General features: G+C 40.6%; 2 protein-coding genes across 5 annotated transcripts in view; one reads left to right on the top strand and one right to left on the bottom strand.

The window, feature by feature from the left end:
* The window catches only part of LOC122686751 (ATP-binding cassette sub-family C member 4-like), a 2,082,459-nt gene that overhangs the window by 1,562,736 nt on the left and 502,185 nt on the right, over positions 1-17,538 (top strand). The gene's annotated exons all lie outside the window — the stretch shown is intronic.
* LOC122686759 (10 kDa heat shock protein, mitochondrial-like) lies at positions 13,195-13,619 on the bottom strand. The gene has a single exon (XM_043891999.1). The coding sequence runs from the start codon at positions 13,528-13,530 to the stop codon at positions 13,222-13,224; it is 309 nt and encodes a 102-aa protein (XP_043747934.1). The 5' UTR covers positions 13,531-13,619; the 3' UTR covers positions 13,195-13,221.

Genomic DNA, 17,538 nt, shown 5'->3' with positions numbered 1-17,538 from the left:
CTTGACCAAAAGAAGATCTTACAACCTCAGGGAATATGTGTCCTGTGGTTTGCAGGAAGTAAACTTCAGAAAACAGCGGTCAGGAGATGGCAACAAACATGACAGATTCCAAAACAAAGGCCAGAAGCAGAGTTTTAATAAAGCATTCAGACAGTAACTTGAAGTAGAGGATTTATGTGGCAACAACAGACCTATGTTCAACAACATGGAACTGAACATTATTTTTCATACAAAGTTAAAATCACAGTGTATTTCCTTCCTGACCATTTGCCCAGTTCCCATCTCTTCAAGAGAGACAAGTTTCATGTAAATTATTTCATCTGATTAATGACTGTCATTTATAACTTTATTGCTACTTCTGTCTCGGGTATTCCTTTGGAAAAGGTGTATGGATTCATTACATATTCTAATGTATTGTCTATAGATTGTAAGATAATGTCAAACATGTACTGAGGATTCTTTTTAAGTTGACCTGTCTTTATACTTAGAAATGCCTCTTAATAGTAGGCTTCCCTGGAGCAGAGTTCTGACAAAATGTGGTCCACTGGAGAAGGGAATGGCAAACCACTTCAGTATTCTTGCCTTGAGAACCCCATGAAAAGTATGAAAAGCCAAAAAGATAGGACACTGAAAGATGAACTCCTCAGGTTGGTAAGTGCCCAATATGCTACTGGAGATCAGTGGAGAAATAATTCCAGAAAGAACGAAGAGACAGAGCCAAAGCAAAAACAGCACCCAGTTCTGGATGTGACTGGTGATGGAAGTAAAGTCCGATGCTGTAAAGAGCAATATTGCATAGGAACCTAGAATGTTAGGTCCATGAATCAAGGCAAATTGGAAGTGATCAAACAGGAGATGTTAAGAGTGAACATCGACATTGAGGAATCAGCAAACTAAAATGGACTGGAATGGGTGAATTTGACTCAGATGACCATTGTATCTACTACTGTGGGCAAGAATCCCTTAGAAGAAATGAAGTAGCCATCATAATCAACAAAAGAGTCCAAAATGCAGTACTTGGGTGTAATCTCAAAAATGACAGAATGATCTCTGTTTGCTTCCAAGGCAAACCATTGAATGTCACAGTAATCCAAGCCTATGCCCCAATCAGTAATGCTGAAGAAGCTGAAGTTGAATAGTTCTATGAAGACCTACAAGACCTTCTAGAACTAACACTCAAAAAAGATGTCCTTTTCATTATAGGGGACTGGAATGCAAAAGTAGGAAGTCAAGAGATGATACCTGAGGTAACAGGAACATTTGGCCTTGGAATACAGAATGAAGAAGGGCAAAGGCCAATAGAGTTTTGCCAAGAGAACACACTGGTCATAGCAAACACCCTCTTCCAACAACACAAGAAAAGACTCTACACATGGACATCACGAGATGGTCCATATGAAATCAGATTGATTATATTCTCTGCAGCTAAAGATGGAGAAGCTGTATACAGTCAGCAAAAGAAGACCAGGAGCTGAATGCGGCTCAGATCATGAAGTCCTTATTGCCAAATTCAGACTTAAATTGAAGAAAGTAAGGAAAACCACTAAATCATTCAGGTATGACTTAAATCAAATCCCTTACAATTATACAGTAGACATGAGAAATAGATTCAGGGGATTAGATCTGATAGACAGGGTTCCTGAGGAACTATGGACAGAGGTTCGTGACATTGTACAAGAGGCAGGGACCAAGACCATCCCCAAGAAAAAGAAACCTAAGAAGGCAAAATGGTTGTCTGAGGAGGCTTTACAAATAGCTGTGAAGAGAAGAGAAGCTAAAGGCAAAGGAGAAAAGGAAAGATAACACCCATTTGGACGCAGAGTTCCAAAGAATAGCACAGAAAGATAAGAAAGCTTTCCTCAGTGATCAATGCAAAGAAAGAGATGAAAACAATAGAATGGGAAAGACTAGCGATCTCTTCAAGAAAATCAGAGATACCAACAGAACATTTCATACAAAGAAGGGCACAATAAAGGACAGAAATGGTATGGATCTAACAGAAGCAGAAGATGTTAAGAGGTAGCAAGAATACACAGAAGAACTATACAAAAAAGATCTTCATGACCCAGATAATCACAGTGGTGTGATCACTCTCCTAGAGCCAGACATCCTGGAAGGTGAAGTCAAGTGGGCCTTAGGAAGCATCACTAAGAACAAAGCTAGTGGAGGTGGTGGAATTCCAGTTGAGCTATTTCAAATCCCAAAAGATGATGCAATAAAAGTGCTGCACTCAATATGCAAGCAAATTCGGAAAACTCAGAAGTGGCCACAGGACTGGAAAAGGTCGGTTTTCATTCCAATCCCAAAGAGAGGCAAGGCCAAAGAATGCTCAAACTGCCGTACAATTGCACTCATCTCACACACTAGTAAAGTAATGCTCAAAATTCTCCAAGCCATGCTTCAATAGTACATGAACCAAAATCACTGCAGATGGTGACTGAAACCATGAAATTAAAAGATGCTTGCTCCTTGGTAGAAAAGTTGCGACCGACCTAGACAGCATATCAAAGAGCAGAGACATTACTTTGCCAACAAAAGTCCATCTAGTCAAAGCTATGTTTTTTCCAGTAGTCATGTATGGATGTGAGTGTTAGACTATTAAGAAAGCTGAATGCCAAAGAATTGATGCTTTTGAACTGTGGTGTTGGAGAAGACTCTGGAGAGTCCCTTGGACTGTGAGGAGATCAAACCAGTCCACCCTAAAATAAATCAGTCCTGAATATTCGTTGGAACTGATGTTAAACCCGAAACTCCAATACTTTGTGCACCTGATTAGAAGAACTGAGTCATTGGAAAAGACCCTGATGCTGGGAAAGATTGAAGGTGGGAGGAGATGGGAATGACAGCGGACAAGATGGCTGGATGGCATTACTGACTCAATGAATAAGTTTGAGTAAACTCTGGGAGTTGGTGATGGAAAGGAAGGCCTAGAATACTGCATTCCATGGGGTTGCAAAGAGTCGGACATGACTGAGTGACTGAACTGAACTGAACTTCCTGGTGCTCAGAAGAATCTGCCTGCAGTGCAGGAGACCTTTGTCTGATCCCTGTGTCAGGAAGATACCCTGGAGAAGAAAATGGCAACCTACTCCAGTATTCTTTCCTGAAGAATTCCACGAACATAGGAGCCTGGCAGTGTCCAGTCCATGGGGTCCCAAAGAGTCAGACATGACTGAACGACTCTTACTCACTCAAATTTGGACTGGAGCCCAGAATAACATAAGACATTTGACAGTTGCTCAGCAAGTAATTGTTGACTTTCCCAGGTCACATATGATAAATGCTTTCCTAGGAAAGGATCTTCCCCTTCCTGTGGAAAAGAACCTTGGGTCCTGTGTCTGGGCTGGAGCTGCCAGAGCTCCCAGCATCACTCCCTTCCCTGGGCTGCCCCCTCCCCATGGGCCAGGTCAGCCAGGCCAAAGCCCCCCCACCCCCCATGGGGAGGAGCTCCAGCTTCACCATGAATTGTGGAGGACTCATGCACCCTCCATGCAGGTTTCCATCTTGGGTGAGTTCTCATGAATTCTGCTTGTCTGGAAATTCTGGGGCCTTGTGACTGATGCCAGGTGCCTGGTTGGATGAGTGGTCTCCGGGTTTAATGTTGGGTCATATCCTGGAGCAGGTCCTTCTCTGCTGTCCCTGGTTCTCTAGTTTCTCTTTGGTACCAGATGGTAAAGAGGCTTGAAGGCAAGTGGGTCTCAAAGCATAGCCCACGTGGATTTTCTTGCTGTCCTGGGCTGTCGGCTCCTTAGGTGCGGTCGCTAAGCCTTGAATGGATCCCATCCTAATATGAGTCCCGGGTCTTGGCTGTGGCAGTTCATAGGAGAAGCAGACATAGAGGGAGAGGCTCCAGAATCTGCGGTTCTTCCTGAGAGGGAATCTGCCCCACTGTGGTGCTGGGAGTGTTGATTTCAAAGTTTTTCAGCCCCAGTAATACTTCCTGCTGGGGATCCAGGAAGGCCAGGCCTGGGGCTGCATAAGGTGCAACTGGTAGAGCCCTGGCCCCTCTTTTAGGAGCTTGGTTGTTGGATGGTCATGGCGGAGAAGAGGGAGCAGAGGACCTTGAACGTAGGGGCTCCTCTGTGTGGTAGCACTGCTAGTACTAGTAGCAGTAGCAGTACTAGTTACTTAAATTGATTTTATGAAGCAAATTTCCATGTTGTGATCTATCTGTACCGATTGTTGGTCTTTATATTTTAGATAATGAACGATCTAAACTCAGCCCAGGATTTTCTAAAACACAAACATGTTTCCTTTGTGACCTCCAGCCCTCTTTCAATTCCCCAGGTGCACGGAATGCCCCGTGGATCATCCATGATCCCAAGCAGTGTGCTCTCACCACCCACAGCACAAGCAGGGCCTCCCAGGTACTCCTGGCGGCACCAGTGGGAAAAATCAGGGTGACGCCAGTCCAGGGTGAGGCTCTTAGGGCTTTAGGATTTTGAGATATGAAAACCTCTGTCCTATGAGAACTGAGGAGTATCTCTACCACTCGGAGAAACAGGTACCAGGCTGTGGAGCCCTTGCCAGTCAACACTAATTAGAACAGAACAGGCAGAGAGTTCCCAGCACCCTGGCCCCTGTGTGCACCTCCACGGGGACCACAGGTGGGAAGGACAGGTCTCCGCCTGCCCGGGGCCCTCAGGGTGGAGAGGAGGAGCCTGAAGTCTCTGCCTGGGCCAAAGACACAGAGACCACTGCCCAGGTCATCAGGGCTTCTCTCTGAGAGGTGAGGTCTCCACCTGCTGGTGTGTAAGTGGGGTGACCTCAGAGAGCCAGAGTGGGTTCACCCAGTCTGTTCTCCTGAGAGGGGAGGTGTGGCCGGGAGTTATGTCCTCTCCTCAGGACCCTTAGATGTGGCCTGGCCTTGTCCGGACACTTGGCCTTTGTCTGAGACTACTTTTACTGATGGCCTCTGGTCCAGGTAGAGGCTGTGGGGAAGCACATGTTTATGTAAATCTTCACTTTGGAGCTTAGCTGATGGGCAGGAAGTAAACAGAATCCTCTGAGTCCCTCTTTGGGCTTTGTGCCTCGACTCAGGGCTGGTTCCCCGAGAGTTGTAGTGGGCTTTTACCTTTATTTCCCAACCCTTTCTTCCGTGTGTCCCTCACTTCTGCTCAACCCAGGAGCCTGAGGAGTGTCTGCTGATGGCAAAGATAGTGTGAGCTGAGAGCTACCACTGAGGATCACACAGCAAGGGAGAGGAGGAGGTGTCACTGAGCAAAGTGGTCGTGGACCTGCAGAGCTGACCTGCTGTGTGCGCCCTGCTGATTCCTGAGAGCATAGCATTAGCCATTAGGTGTTAGTAATATCCACAGTGATGACCTTGAGTTATAAATGAGGGTGATGATTTTCAATCCATTTTCTTTTCTTTTTCTGAGTAATTTTTGATGTTTCTGAGTAAATTTCTGAGTAAATTTTGATATAAAATTTAAAAAAATTAAAAATTGAAGCATGATTGGCTTACAATGTTATATTAGTTTCTGGTATACATCATTAGTGATTTAATATTTTATACAGTACATGGTAAGTTTAGTTACCAACTGTCACCATACAAAGTTATTCCAATATTATTGAGTATATTTCATATGTTGTATATTATAATCCCATGCTTTATTTATTTTTTAAAATTTTATATATTTATTTTTGCCTCCGACCCCCTTTTACTTACTTTATAACTTGGAGTTTGTACCTCTTAAGTTCCCTCAGCTATTTCACTTGTTCCCTCCACCCCCTCAATCCATTTTCTTTAAGTAGTCAGGGAAGTAGGTGACTCTTTTTTAAAAGATTGCATTCATAATGGTGAAAAATTTTAGCAATATGCTTAGAAGTGAAACTTTAATTGCAGTCTGGAAAATCTGGCTTTTACACATGACTTTTTCAAGAGTTCTTCTTCCACTATGATCGTCTGTGAGCAACAATGAGTTTTCCAAGCCTTTTGTGAAACCAGCCTCTACCGTTAAGAATAGAGTAATTGTCTTTCCAGCACTTCTAACAATGAAAGTGATGAAAAACCTGGCGGTTTCAGAGCACTCTGAGCTGTTATAGCTCATTTAGTTGTCCCAGGATTCCTCCTAGGGAGGCAAGGTGGGTGTTTTCACAGATAAAGACCTGGAGGCCCAGGAGGGCACATGATGGGCTTACAGTCATGTGACTTGCAGGTGGCTGACCTGGTTTCTGAAACACAGTGTTCTGACTCCTAGAGCAGTGTTCTCTGTGTTCTGGTCTCTCCTCCCACAACCTCCACTGAGGCTCAGAGCCAAGAGGGGCTAACAATAGCACTGTGCTCCTCTGTCAACTGCTTTCTATAGTTTTTTTTTCTTCCCTGTAGATTTTTAAGAACATTTCAAAAATACAAAAATAGAATAGAACGAAAGGGTAAGAAAATGTGTCACTCTACAATAGGGCTCTCTGGCAGAAAGATTGTTGTGAGTTGATTCTGTTTTTGAGAGGTAGACACAGGAGAAACCCTGAAGACAGAGTAGAAGTTACTCTCCTGTGAGGGACATTTACAGTGATAAAGGAAACCTCCCTTTGTAAGGGTGTCTGCCTCTCTGTACCAGAGAAAGAAGGATGGCTCTAAATCACAGCCGAATCCTGTTGAAGGGTAGTCTTCAAGAAGGATGAAATCTTCCCAATCCAGGGATTGAACCCAGGTCTCCTGCATTGCAGGAAGATTCTTTACCAGCTGAGCCACCAGGGAAGCCCATGTCACCCTAAGTCAGCTTCACTAATTGCCATAATGAGCAGTCTTAATTCATCTGAAACTCACTCTCACTTCCCAAGATTATTTTAAAGCAGTTCCAAGACATCATATCATTTTTATCCATAAATATTTTAGTATGTATCTTTAAAAGATGTGGAATCTTTGCTCACTAAACATATTTAGCATAAACATTATTGTTATTATGCATAAATACTAACTTTAATATCATCAATATCTAGCCAGAACTCACAGTTGTCTTTTGCCCCTCTTGCTGTTGGAAGCAGTATTAAATAAGGTACATTTGGCTGACATAGGTTATACAGATTGCTTTTCTGTTCCCCCCCAACCCTGCATCTCTAGGTTGTTTGTCCTGTAGAGATTCCCACAGCCTGAATTTGGCTGATTGCTTCTCCCCCTCTGTCAGTTAACATGTTTCTCTGACACCTTAGTTGGTGTTTAGATCTAGAGGTTTGATGTAACTCATTTGGATTTTCTTCACCCCTTTCATCTATGTAGGAGGTAGGGTTCTATACCTCTCTTATGAGGTACATAACATCTTGTGTGTGTGTATGTGTGTGTGTGTGTGTGTGTGTGTATGATGTTAGGAGCTATTCATGATCCTTGCTCAAGGTCCATTAATTCATTAAGGGTTGCAAAATGGGTATGCTCTAAGCTCTTAGGTTAACCCTGAACTATAGTACTTATAGGAAGAGTAGGGGAAAATAATGTTTTTCACTTTTTAAAGCCTATTTTCAAAATGATGAGTTGGTTCTCCTCTGGGGCTAGTGAGTTTTTATTGTGTTTGTTTGGTTTTGTGAATGTCAGTTTGAGCTCATGGGTTTAAGCATTTCTGATCTGCCACAGCCCATTTGATTTGTTAGGCTTGTGCTAACCTTTGGCCATCTTTGGACAGTGGGAGTCTATTCAGGTTGGGTCCTAAGTCTTTTGTACATACTCTAGAAGTCTTTGCGAGATTTTTTTGTTTTGTTTTGCTTTTTGGTTCCTGGTGTGAGAGGATGTTTCTAGCTCATTTTGTACAGCAATTGCTCCAGCCCTGGAATCATCAATTTCTCCAAGCAGCCCTGGCTTCTTTTAGTGTGAAATGATATTTAAAGACTATAGTCTGAATGCTAGAGGTTCTTATTGCTCTTGGTTTTTGTTTCTTGGCTTTTTCATTAGACAAAGTTAGAATACATTTTTTAAGGTAAAGAAATATGTTTATATGGGTGTTAACAGTCCAAATCAGATGCAGAAAGTTTTTACTTCATCTTATTGTGCTTACATCTGTATCTCTTTCCTCCCATCATCTATCCTTTGTTCCATGCCTAAGCCCAACTCTCAATATCAACATAATTATCCATTTGTTTTACCTTATAAAGTGACTTCTGAAAGCAATTTAAGATTTTTATTTTTGCACTTCATACTGTCTTCAGGTGGGTGTATCACACAGAGAATGTGTTTTCAAATTATTTTGTTTAAAACTACTTTTTTTATAAAAGGTATTTATTTTTTGTTGAAGGATGATTGCTTTACAGAATTTCGCTGTTTTCTGTCATACCTCAACATGAATCAGCCATAGGTATACATATATCCCCTCCCTTTTGAATCTCCCTCCCATCTCCCTCCCCACCCCACCCCTCTAGGTTGATACAGAGCACCTGTTTGAGTTTCCTGAGCCAAACAGCAAATTCCCTATTGGCTGTCTATTTTACATATGGTAATGTAAGTTTCCATGTTACTCTTTGCATACATCTCACCCTCTCCACAAAAGTACCTAAATACATACCCTCTCCACAAGAGTACCTAAATACATACCCATCCCCTTGGGATGCAGAGCCATACCAGAAAGAACTATTGGGTATTTATTTAGGTACTTTTGTTTAATTTTACTCTGAAGTTTTAGGAATTGCTTTTTAATAAATTAGCTGTTTTATAAATATAATTCTGTATAATGTTTTCATGATTCCCACATCAAGAAAGGGCTATTTTTAAAGAAGGCTGATATCCTTGTTAGCTCTATTCCAATTCTCCTTCTCCTTTTAGAGATAACTTTTCAGGCTAATTTTAATTCATCTTTTATTCATATTTTTAAAATGCCTTTTCTGAACATTTTGTTTTTCCTGCTGTGCAGAATGAAAATTTTTAATTTCATCACTATAGTCTCTGGACTTGAGTTTAGAAGGGCTTTTCTAGAAGCATGAAATGTGCTGTGGGACTCTGGTTAAAACTCTTTGTGATCCTTGTAACACCTTCAGAGCAGGTCCATAGCCATTCCAGGCTCAGATGCTGTGACAGTGCAAGAGTGGAGGTTAGCAGATGCTTACATGGGGTTAGTCTCTGCATCCAGAATCTACAGGGAGAGGACTCTTCAGGCTCCACCCTAATCAGTTGACTCTAAGCCAGTTTCTGGAGACTGGGCCTTGGGCGTCAGAGTGCACTTATCCTCTCTCAGGTGATGCTAAGGTGCAGGATGAAGATAACTGTGTAAAAGACGAGTTAAGGCTAGGATATCTAGAATCTTGATGGCTATGATTCCCCCCGATTCACCTCTTTTCCTCCTTATCTCTGGATTTTTCTCAAGTCTATAGTTTGTCACCTTTCCCCCAGTTCTAAAGATTAACTGCCTATTCATTTTTCCTACAAGTTCACTCTTTTCTGCTTGAATGTTTCACTGAAGCATTTTTCTTTGATAGCTTGTTTCTGTTTTTGTTTTTGTTTTCTTTGAATGAGATCTGGGGAAGTTGGGTAAGAAATGTTTCAAGTACATTAACATGGAGGAGGAATTCTACCCACTGTGGACATTCTAGCGTCTAACCTAGCTATGCAAGAAATTACCCTAGGAAGCAAGAGGTGGAACCCAATGTCAGGTGCTTTCAGAAGGCTGAACACTCAGACCCTCTGAGAACCTTGGTTAGCGGACATTGTAATAGTAAATTAGGCTCTGTTAAAGATCCTTTATGATTTCAGAGTTGTGAAGAATTCTTGTTAAAGAGGAAGAACTATACTCAGTTTGTTTGTGGAAAGAATAATTGTGGGGTGGTCATAGATTGATGTCAAAGAGGGAGGATTTAAGGGGGCAGTGTTTGACCTTGTTCCTGCCAATCAAGGAAATTTCAGTTTGGTTAGCTTTGTGGTTGATAATGAATATTTTCTCAGTTGTTTTATTTCTTGTTAGTTGAAGGTGAGAATCGGGAATGTACAGATGAGAGAAATCCTTGGTGGTGTCTGCCCGCACCAGTGTACACGTGTAGGGGCAGCTCCCGGGAATGGCTGCCGCCAGTGTCTGTGTCCCCACGGTGAGCCACAGCCACTCCTTGCCTCTCTGAGAGACTCTCCAAGGCAAGCAGCGTCTTCTGAAATTGGACCTTTCCTTGGGATTCACACCACTGTTTTATTTGGAGCTAATACTTGAACTAGAGCATTGAGCATATGCAGGAGTTAATCTTCTGGTAGCTGGAAAATCTTTCGCCTGGTTTGCCTCAGCCAGTTTTACCAAATGTCAGAAATGGAAACACTCACAGATTACAAATGCTGCTGCCAGCTCTCCTGTTAAATGACTCTTCATCTCTAACCTTTCCTTGTGTGTAGAGGGGATGGATTTACTCAGTCTACCTTTGATGGCCTCAGGCATTTCTGTGCTATGTGTTCTGGAAGCTTGCAAGAATCATATTTTATATGTATATTCTTATTTTCTATATGCACTTTGGAGTTTTCACAATTTTGTACCATTCACTATTTTTCTTTCTGTTTTTTGAGAGAAATTACTAGAAAATTATCCTTTACTTGCTGTTACTTTTCATATGGAGTATATTGTCAATTTTCTATTTTCAATAGTTGCAACTTAGGCCAGAATGGAAATTCCACGTACAGTATACTTTTCATCACTTTTCTGAATTGCCGTGACTGCCCCTTGCTGCAGGCAAAGTGGTGTATGTGTGCTCAGTCTGATTCTTTGCGACCCCAAGGACTGTAGCCCACCAGGCTTCTCTGTCCATAGGATTATCCTGGCAAGAAGCCAAGAGTGGGTTGTGGGTTGCATTTCCTCTTCCAGAGGATCTTCCCAACTCAGGGATCAAACTTGCATCTCCTGTGTCTCCTGCTTTGCAGTTGGATTCCTTACCATTGAGCCATCGGAGGAAGTCCCAGAATAGTGTTTAAGAGTAACAAATGAGTAATATTCCATTGTGTGTATGTACCACAGCTTCCTTATCCAAAAGGAAACCTCAGTGGAATCCCTTTTTGACATAACTGTATGAAATAAACTTGAATGACAGGGAAATCATGAATGCTATTCAAATATCACAACAATTGCCTAGGAAAAAAGCAGCATGTTAAAAAAAAAAAAAAGAAGAATAACAAATGACTTTTCCCCCAAATTACATCAGGTCAAAGTAGCACGTCATGATTGAAAACCTTTATTATCATTTTTGAAATTTTCTATATCAAATAAGGTAAAATCATTATCAAGAAGAGAAAAAAAAAGAATTGACAGATGAGTGGAAGGTACGGGCCATAAACTTAGCATTATACCTTAATGAGTCTGTTTGCTAAACTTTTTTTTTTTTTTTTGATATTTATTTATTTGGCTGTGCGGGGTCTTAGTTGCAGCATGTGGGATCTAGTTACCCAGCCATGTACTGAACCGAGGTCCCCTGCATTGGGAGTGTATAGTCTTAGCCATTGGACAACCAGGGAAGTCCCTCAACTAGGTTATTAAGAACTATTTCTCAGCAAAAAATCCAGATATGTTTAGACAGTAGTGACCTGCCTTTATTTATACTCTTTTTTGCTGTATTTGTTGCATTTATCCATATTCTCTTTGGTGAGTGCCATTACTCTTATTTCTCCTGTAATTACAAGGATTTTAGGCTCAAATGGACACCTGAGTAACAGGCAACAGTGATTCCCAAAGAGAATCATCAAATTCAGGAACGTTTTGGATGACTGATAATACTGCTGGGCTTCTGGTGGTTTGTGGCTCCAGCACTGGACTGCCCTTGGCAGCACCTGGGCTGGGACTGCCCGTTTGTACAGTTTGATGTTCTTGCTTCTCTGTGTGAGCCTCCACATTTCCATCTCAGGAAACCATAAACAGCGTGTTTGACAGTCCACCATGTGAGGGACTCTTCCATGAGCTCTCTATGCCTCTTGAGATGGATGATGGGACACAGTGGAAATGTATCAGAACTGATCATTGTACTCAGGTCTGATTATCTTACTTCTTCAACTAAATAGTGTTCCCTTTGTCCTCTATAGTAGATGTAAATTTCCATGACTTCATGGGAGGAGAGGCAGTTGGTGTAGCCTGTGAATGTGTGTGTGCACATGTATGTCTGCATGTGTGTAGAAAAAGACAAGAATGCTGAGGTTTAATGAGACACCCATATGAGGGATGGGGCTATCTTTTGATAAATATCCTGATCAGGCACTGGTTGGCTGAGCAGAAAATGCTTAGTTTTTTTGGTGCTTGGTGTTATGGATTCTCCTTCCCTTCCTCTTGAGTTTGGGTTCCTCAACTTTGGGCACACAGAAGAGAGCTGTCAAAGCAAACCTATCTGTGTTAGTAAGGGGGGATTGCCAAAAAGGAAAGCCCAATTCCTGAAAGACTTCCAAACTTTTGGCATTTTGTCTTTTGAGAAGTCTGTGGAGGAAATGATATTGAGGGTCAAGGTGTTTATTTTGGTGACTTGGATACATTGAGTGTTTGGTTTTCCTTGATCGTGGAGAAGGAAGGGTACCTGGGGAGAAGGGGACTTTCAAGAAATGATAGAGAGAGGAAATAGGTTGTGAGGTAGAGTGGCTGTTTGGCAGGGTGGGTAAGTGTTGCAGTTTCTTTGCCTTTCTCTTTGGAAAAGAAGCTTGCTTTCCCTAAGTCTTACTCAGAGTGGAAGCCTCTGACTCAGTGCACCCTGAGTCAATTGGTTTAGGCCTTGGGGAAGAGATGATTGGGAACATTTCTTCCCAAACTATGAAGTGCAGTTGATGGTGGATGGAGAATCATGGAAGGCATAAGGTTTTAGCTTGGTCTCCTCCATGTTTAATTTTTTACTCCAAGGAACATTCTGACTTCTAGTGGTAGAGGCATGTTGAGGCAGTGCTCTCGGGAGCTGAGAGCCTGCAGAGCTCCCAAACTTGGTTTCTTTGTGGTATTCCAACCGAAGCTGGTTTCCATTCTCTTCATCTACAGACATATGGAGTTTGAGGTGGAAGAGAGTGGATGTGTTTGTGCCAATGTCTCAGTTCATAAATATTCATGAAGAAAGTGATAAAAATGTGTCTCCTATAGATGAACCACATTGACTTTCTTTTTTCTTTTTTTTTTGATTTATATATTTTTATTTGGAAATGTTTATACCAGTACAGTGAAACTAAATTTTAGACACTGGATGTCATTAGCTTGGATATCATTAATTTATTATAAAAGAGAAACATGGAAATTATTTACATGATGAAAGATTTCAGAACTTCAGTGGAATGGGTGGCTTCACATGATGCCATTTCAATAGTGACTTATTTCAGTCGACATATTTCCCAAGAATGTCACCATCTCTAAATAAGAAATAATCCTTGTCTTCTAGAACTACTTTGGTGCCTCCATATTCTGGGAGAAGAACTTTATCTCCAACTTTCACACTGCCTGATTGAATCTCTCCACCCCTTCCTTTAGAGCCTGATCCAAGAGCTACCACCGTTGCTTGCAATACTTTTCCTTGTGATTTTTCTGGAAGCATAATGCCTCCTTTGGTTACAGTTTCGGCTGTACTTCTTTCAACTAATACTCGGTCAAAGAAGGGAAGAAACTTTCTAAATGCCTGTCCTGCCATGACTCTGGCTGCTGCAGTTCGTACTCTGCTCTCACGCCGCAGGCAAAAGGAGAGACCTGCTATCGGACCCTCCCGACACGTGAACGTGGGAAAAAAAAGCTCACGTTGATTGGGCTGAGACATTGAGAATACTGGTGATAGGGCCAGCCTGCCAACAGGACTTGTCCATATGGAAGCAGATTTCTTACTCTTCTTCTGCCACCTTTTTCTTACTCAAGTCTCACTTGGTATTGTGCCAAATGACTTCTAAAGCACTGGTTGTGATACTTACTGAGCATCCACAGTGTACTGAGTACAATGTACTAAGGCTTTACTATCTTTGAATGTAAAATTTTGCCTTAAGGTTAAAACTGTTGTCTGCTTGTCTTATAGGAGATAGTAGATCTGCATATTTTTCTTTTAAATGAATCATGAATGTAGCATTTTGTCAAAATGTATTTTTAGCATGCTAATGCTAAAAGTAAATCTGTTTAAAGAAAACCTGACATTTCTAATTAAGACTTTTCCTCTTCTTTTAGGAAGTCACCAGAGTAGTTCAACCCATATTTTTGGGGAAAATGATTAGTTATGTTGAAAACTATGATCCGGATGATTCTGCCGCTTTGCACGAAGCCTACGCCTACGCAGCAGGGCTGAGCGCCAGCGTGCTTGTGTGGGCCGTTCTGCACCACTTGTACTTCTATCACATTCAGCGTGTGGGGATGAGGCTGAGAGTAGCCGTGTGCCATATGATCTACCGCAAGGTGAGTGTCACTCGGTACCATGGTGTGTACCTCCCCTGAAGCATCAGAAGTGTTTTGGGAAAGTTCTCTGTAAACTGAAAATTTCATAACTGGGATCATTTATACCTTCCTAGAAAAGTTTGCTATTTACATCGAGTTTGTTGTTGTTGAAGCAAACTTTAGCAATAAATAATGAAAAGTTTTATTTTGAGATTAAGTGAGGGCTGCCCTTGATAACATTTAACCATAGGCTGCTGCATAATACCAACTAAATTTATAGTGAAAATATTAAATTAATATTTAAAAATAAGTATCAAAAGTATCAAGATGATTTTCAATGCCTAAATCCCATAGTGGTATTTATGGAAATTTTTTGTGGTTGTTCATTAAAATTTTCATTTACATCAAATTTGTATTTAAAAGTGAACTTCAGTGATTAGATCTATAAAATTAAATCTAGAAGCAGAGAATATATTTGAGAAAGGGAATGATTATAATATTGAAAGACCCATCTAATTATATTCAACATAATTATATTAACTAAAGGAAAATATAAAAAGAGTTCATGTCAAATATAGACTCACTCACTATATTTTATAGACATGATTGTTTTAATGTATTAAATAAAGTAGTAGGGTATTTGAGATAAAACTTGAAATTTTGCACTGTTTTGTTAATTCTAGAGAGAATTTGTTGCTCTTCATTTAGGCTATTTTAATACAATATTTCCTTTTATCTTTAGTATGTATCATAGCACTTTTAATAAGAACTGATTTAATGTGTTCAGTGATTTTGTATTGACGGATGCCATGAAATTATTCCATAGTTTGCCCTGGTCTAAACTATAAGAGGAATTATAAAAGGAATAAGGATTCCTATAAAAGGAATAAGGATTTCAGGTATCTTTACAAAAGTATTACCACAGATGTGTCAGTGTCAAGAACTGAATGGCTCTGTATAAACTTTATCCTGGATATCTTTTGCCTTAGACTGTCAGTATTTAAAAAAAAAATCCCCATTTGACTGTATTGTAGCCTTGAAATTTTCCAAGAGAGTAGATCTTAAGTGCTCTCATCACACACATAAAATAGGATAAATATGTTAGGTAGTGGATACTTTAAGTGGTTTTACTACAGTAATTTTCCCAACATGTATTTATATCAAAGTATCATGCTTTAACCTTAAATATATACAATTTTTATAAATAAATAAAGTCTTCATTGAAAGATAAAACCAAAGAGCTTAAATTGAAAATATTGCTTCTGTTACCTAGCTGCTACTTATCCACAGCTTCTATTTCTTCAGAATATTTCTGTCAGCAGAAAGTGAGATGTCGTCTCACCTTTCATTGAGCAGATTCTTGTTCATCTCGGGATTGTGTGAACCTGGAGACCTGGCGTCTTACTGTCTGTGTTTGACAACAGCTTCTGAGCCGGTTTCCTTCTGGGTGATGTGGAAATTGCAGTTATGCCCATACACTCTAGTCAGGGGTCTTCATTGTCATTTGTCACCATCTTTGTTATTCTATTGAATCTTTAACCATTTAGGAGATACTCAACGATTTCCCTACCAATTGGTTAAATGTTTATCTTACCAGATCATACTTAACTCATAATAATTACAAAATTTTACCAGAACTGCATTGCAAAAACCTTAAGTTAGGTGTGAGATGGTTTAGCCAAAGCTCACTCTTTGCTGCACAGGTGAGCCATTGTCCACCTGATTTTCTTCCTCTTCCCACTAACATTTTGGAATCTTGCCTTTGGGAAATGTGATCTCACCTGGCATGTTGGCTTATGTGAATGTTTGCTGACTTGATTTTACTTGATTTTACCTAAAAGTTTGCCCCTATATGAAGTCAGGAATTGTGGGGATTACACCATATACAACCTGAAATTCCAGGAACCTGGGAAAGACAAATTTCCTCGTACACAGCCTTGCATCTAGAGTCCTGCCGTTATGGAAACAAGACACTTAATTTCAGGTTACAGGTGGGCTGATTCCTTAGGGCAAAGCTGGTGCTGCCAAGCAGCTCTGAAAGGCCCCTCTGATCATTTGTGTTTCATGCTCAGGCCCCACCTTCTGATCACTGATCTAGAGAGGAATCAGATTGGGTGTTAAAACTTGTAGCTGTAGTTTGTCTACACTATGGATTCCAGGCTGGGGCAAGTCTCCAGGAGATCTCTAAGGCTGCACATCTTCTGCTTCTAAAATGGCCCATTCAGCATTCTCATGCTCTTTTCAGCTGAATTTTGAATGATCGTGAGGGAGGTATCATATATGAAAATGACTTGCCATTTATTCATTAGTACATTTCCACTGCTTTGATAAAGTTACTTTTGGCTTTTGACCATGGATTTTTTTATTGTGGTAATATATACACAGCATAAAGTTTACAATCACACTCCTTTTCAGTGCAGCATTTAGTAACATTAGGTACCTTCACATTGTTGTGTGGCTATCACCCTTATTTATCTCTGGAACTTTTTCTTTTCCCAAACTAAACCTCTGCACCCATTAAACACTAACTTCCAGCCCCTCTTCCCTCACACAGCACCATTCTACTTCTCTCTGTGAATTTGACTACTTTAGTACCTCATGTAAGTGGTTTAGTGTTTGTCATTTTGTGTGTGGCTTATGTCCTGCAGCACAATGTCTTCAAGGTTCATCCATGTTGTAGCAGGTGTCAGAATTTAAGTCCTTTTAAAGGCTGAATAATATTCCATTATAGGTCTGTACAACATTCTGGGTATTTGCTCATCTGTCAATGGACAATTACACCTTTTAGCTATTATGAACATTGCTGCCATGAGTATGAGTGCACAAATTGTCTATTCAAATTTTTGTTTTTAGTTTTCTTGAGTATATCCTTAGTAGTGTAATTGCTATATTGTATGCTAATTTCATTTTTAATTAACTTCCATCTTCTCTTCCATTGTGGTTATATCATTTTACATTCTCACTTGATCATTGGTTTTCTTCTTGAGGAGTAATCGAAGCATTTTTATAAAGTGTGACATTTTTGGGGGGTTACTGGCTCCAGTTGGTCATCTATTGAAGCAGCTCCTGGTGTCTCTTCAGTTTCCTCAGATCTCTAGGGCATTTTTCTTACAAAATAAAGGGATTGTACAACACGGGTTGTGTTTTCTGTAAAGTCAGCATACTGGCATTAAGAACAGGAACCTCACAGGAACAGTGTTTTGAATGTTATACTTGCTCATTTCAGAATGAGCAAATTAAGCCTAAAGTGTTTAAATATTGTCACCCACAGAATTAATGATTGAAT

Source organism: Cervus elaphus, chromosome 30 (genome assembly GCF_910594005.1).
Source record: "Cervus elaphus chromosome 30, mCerEla1.1, whole genome shotgun sequence".
NCBI classification, from domain to species: domain Eukaryota; kingdom Metazoa; phylum Chordata; class Mammalia; order Artiodactyla; family Cervidae; genus Cervus; species Cervus elaphus.
This window is presented reverse-complemented; position numbering and strand designations above follow the sequence as displayed.

Bases quoted from the DNA above. Each gene is read 5' to 3' on its own strand.
- LOC122686759 (XM_043891999.1), bottom strand. From the start codon at position 13,530: ATGGCAGGACAGGCATTTAGAAAGTTTCTTCCCTTCTTTGACCGAGTA.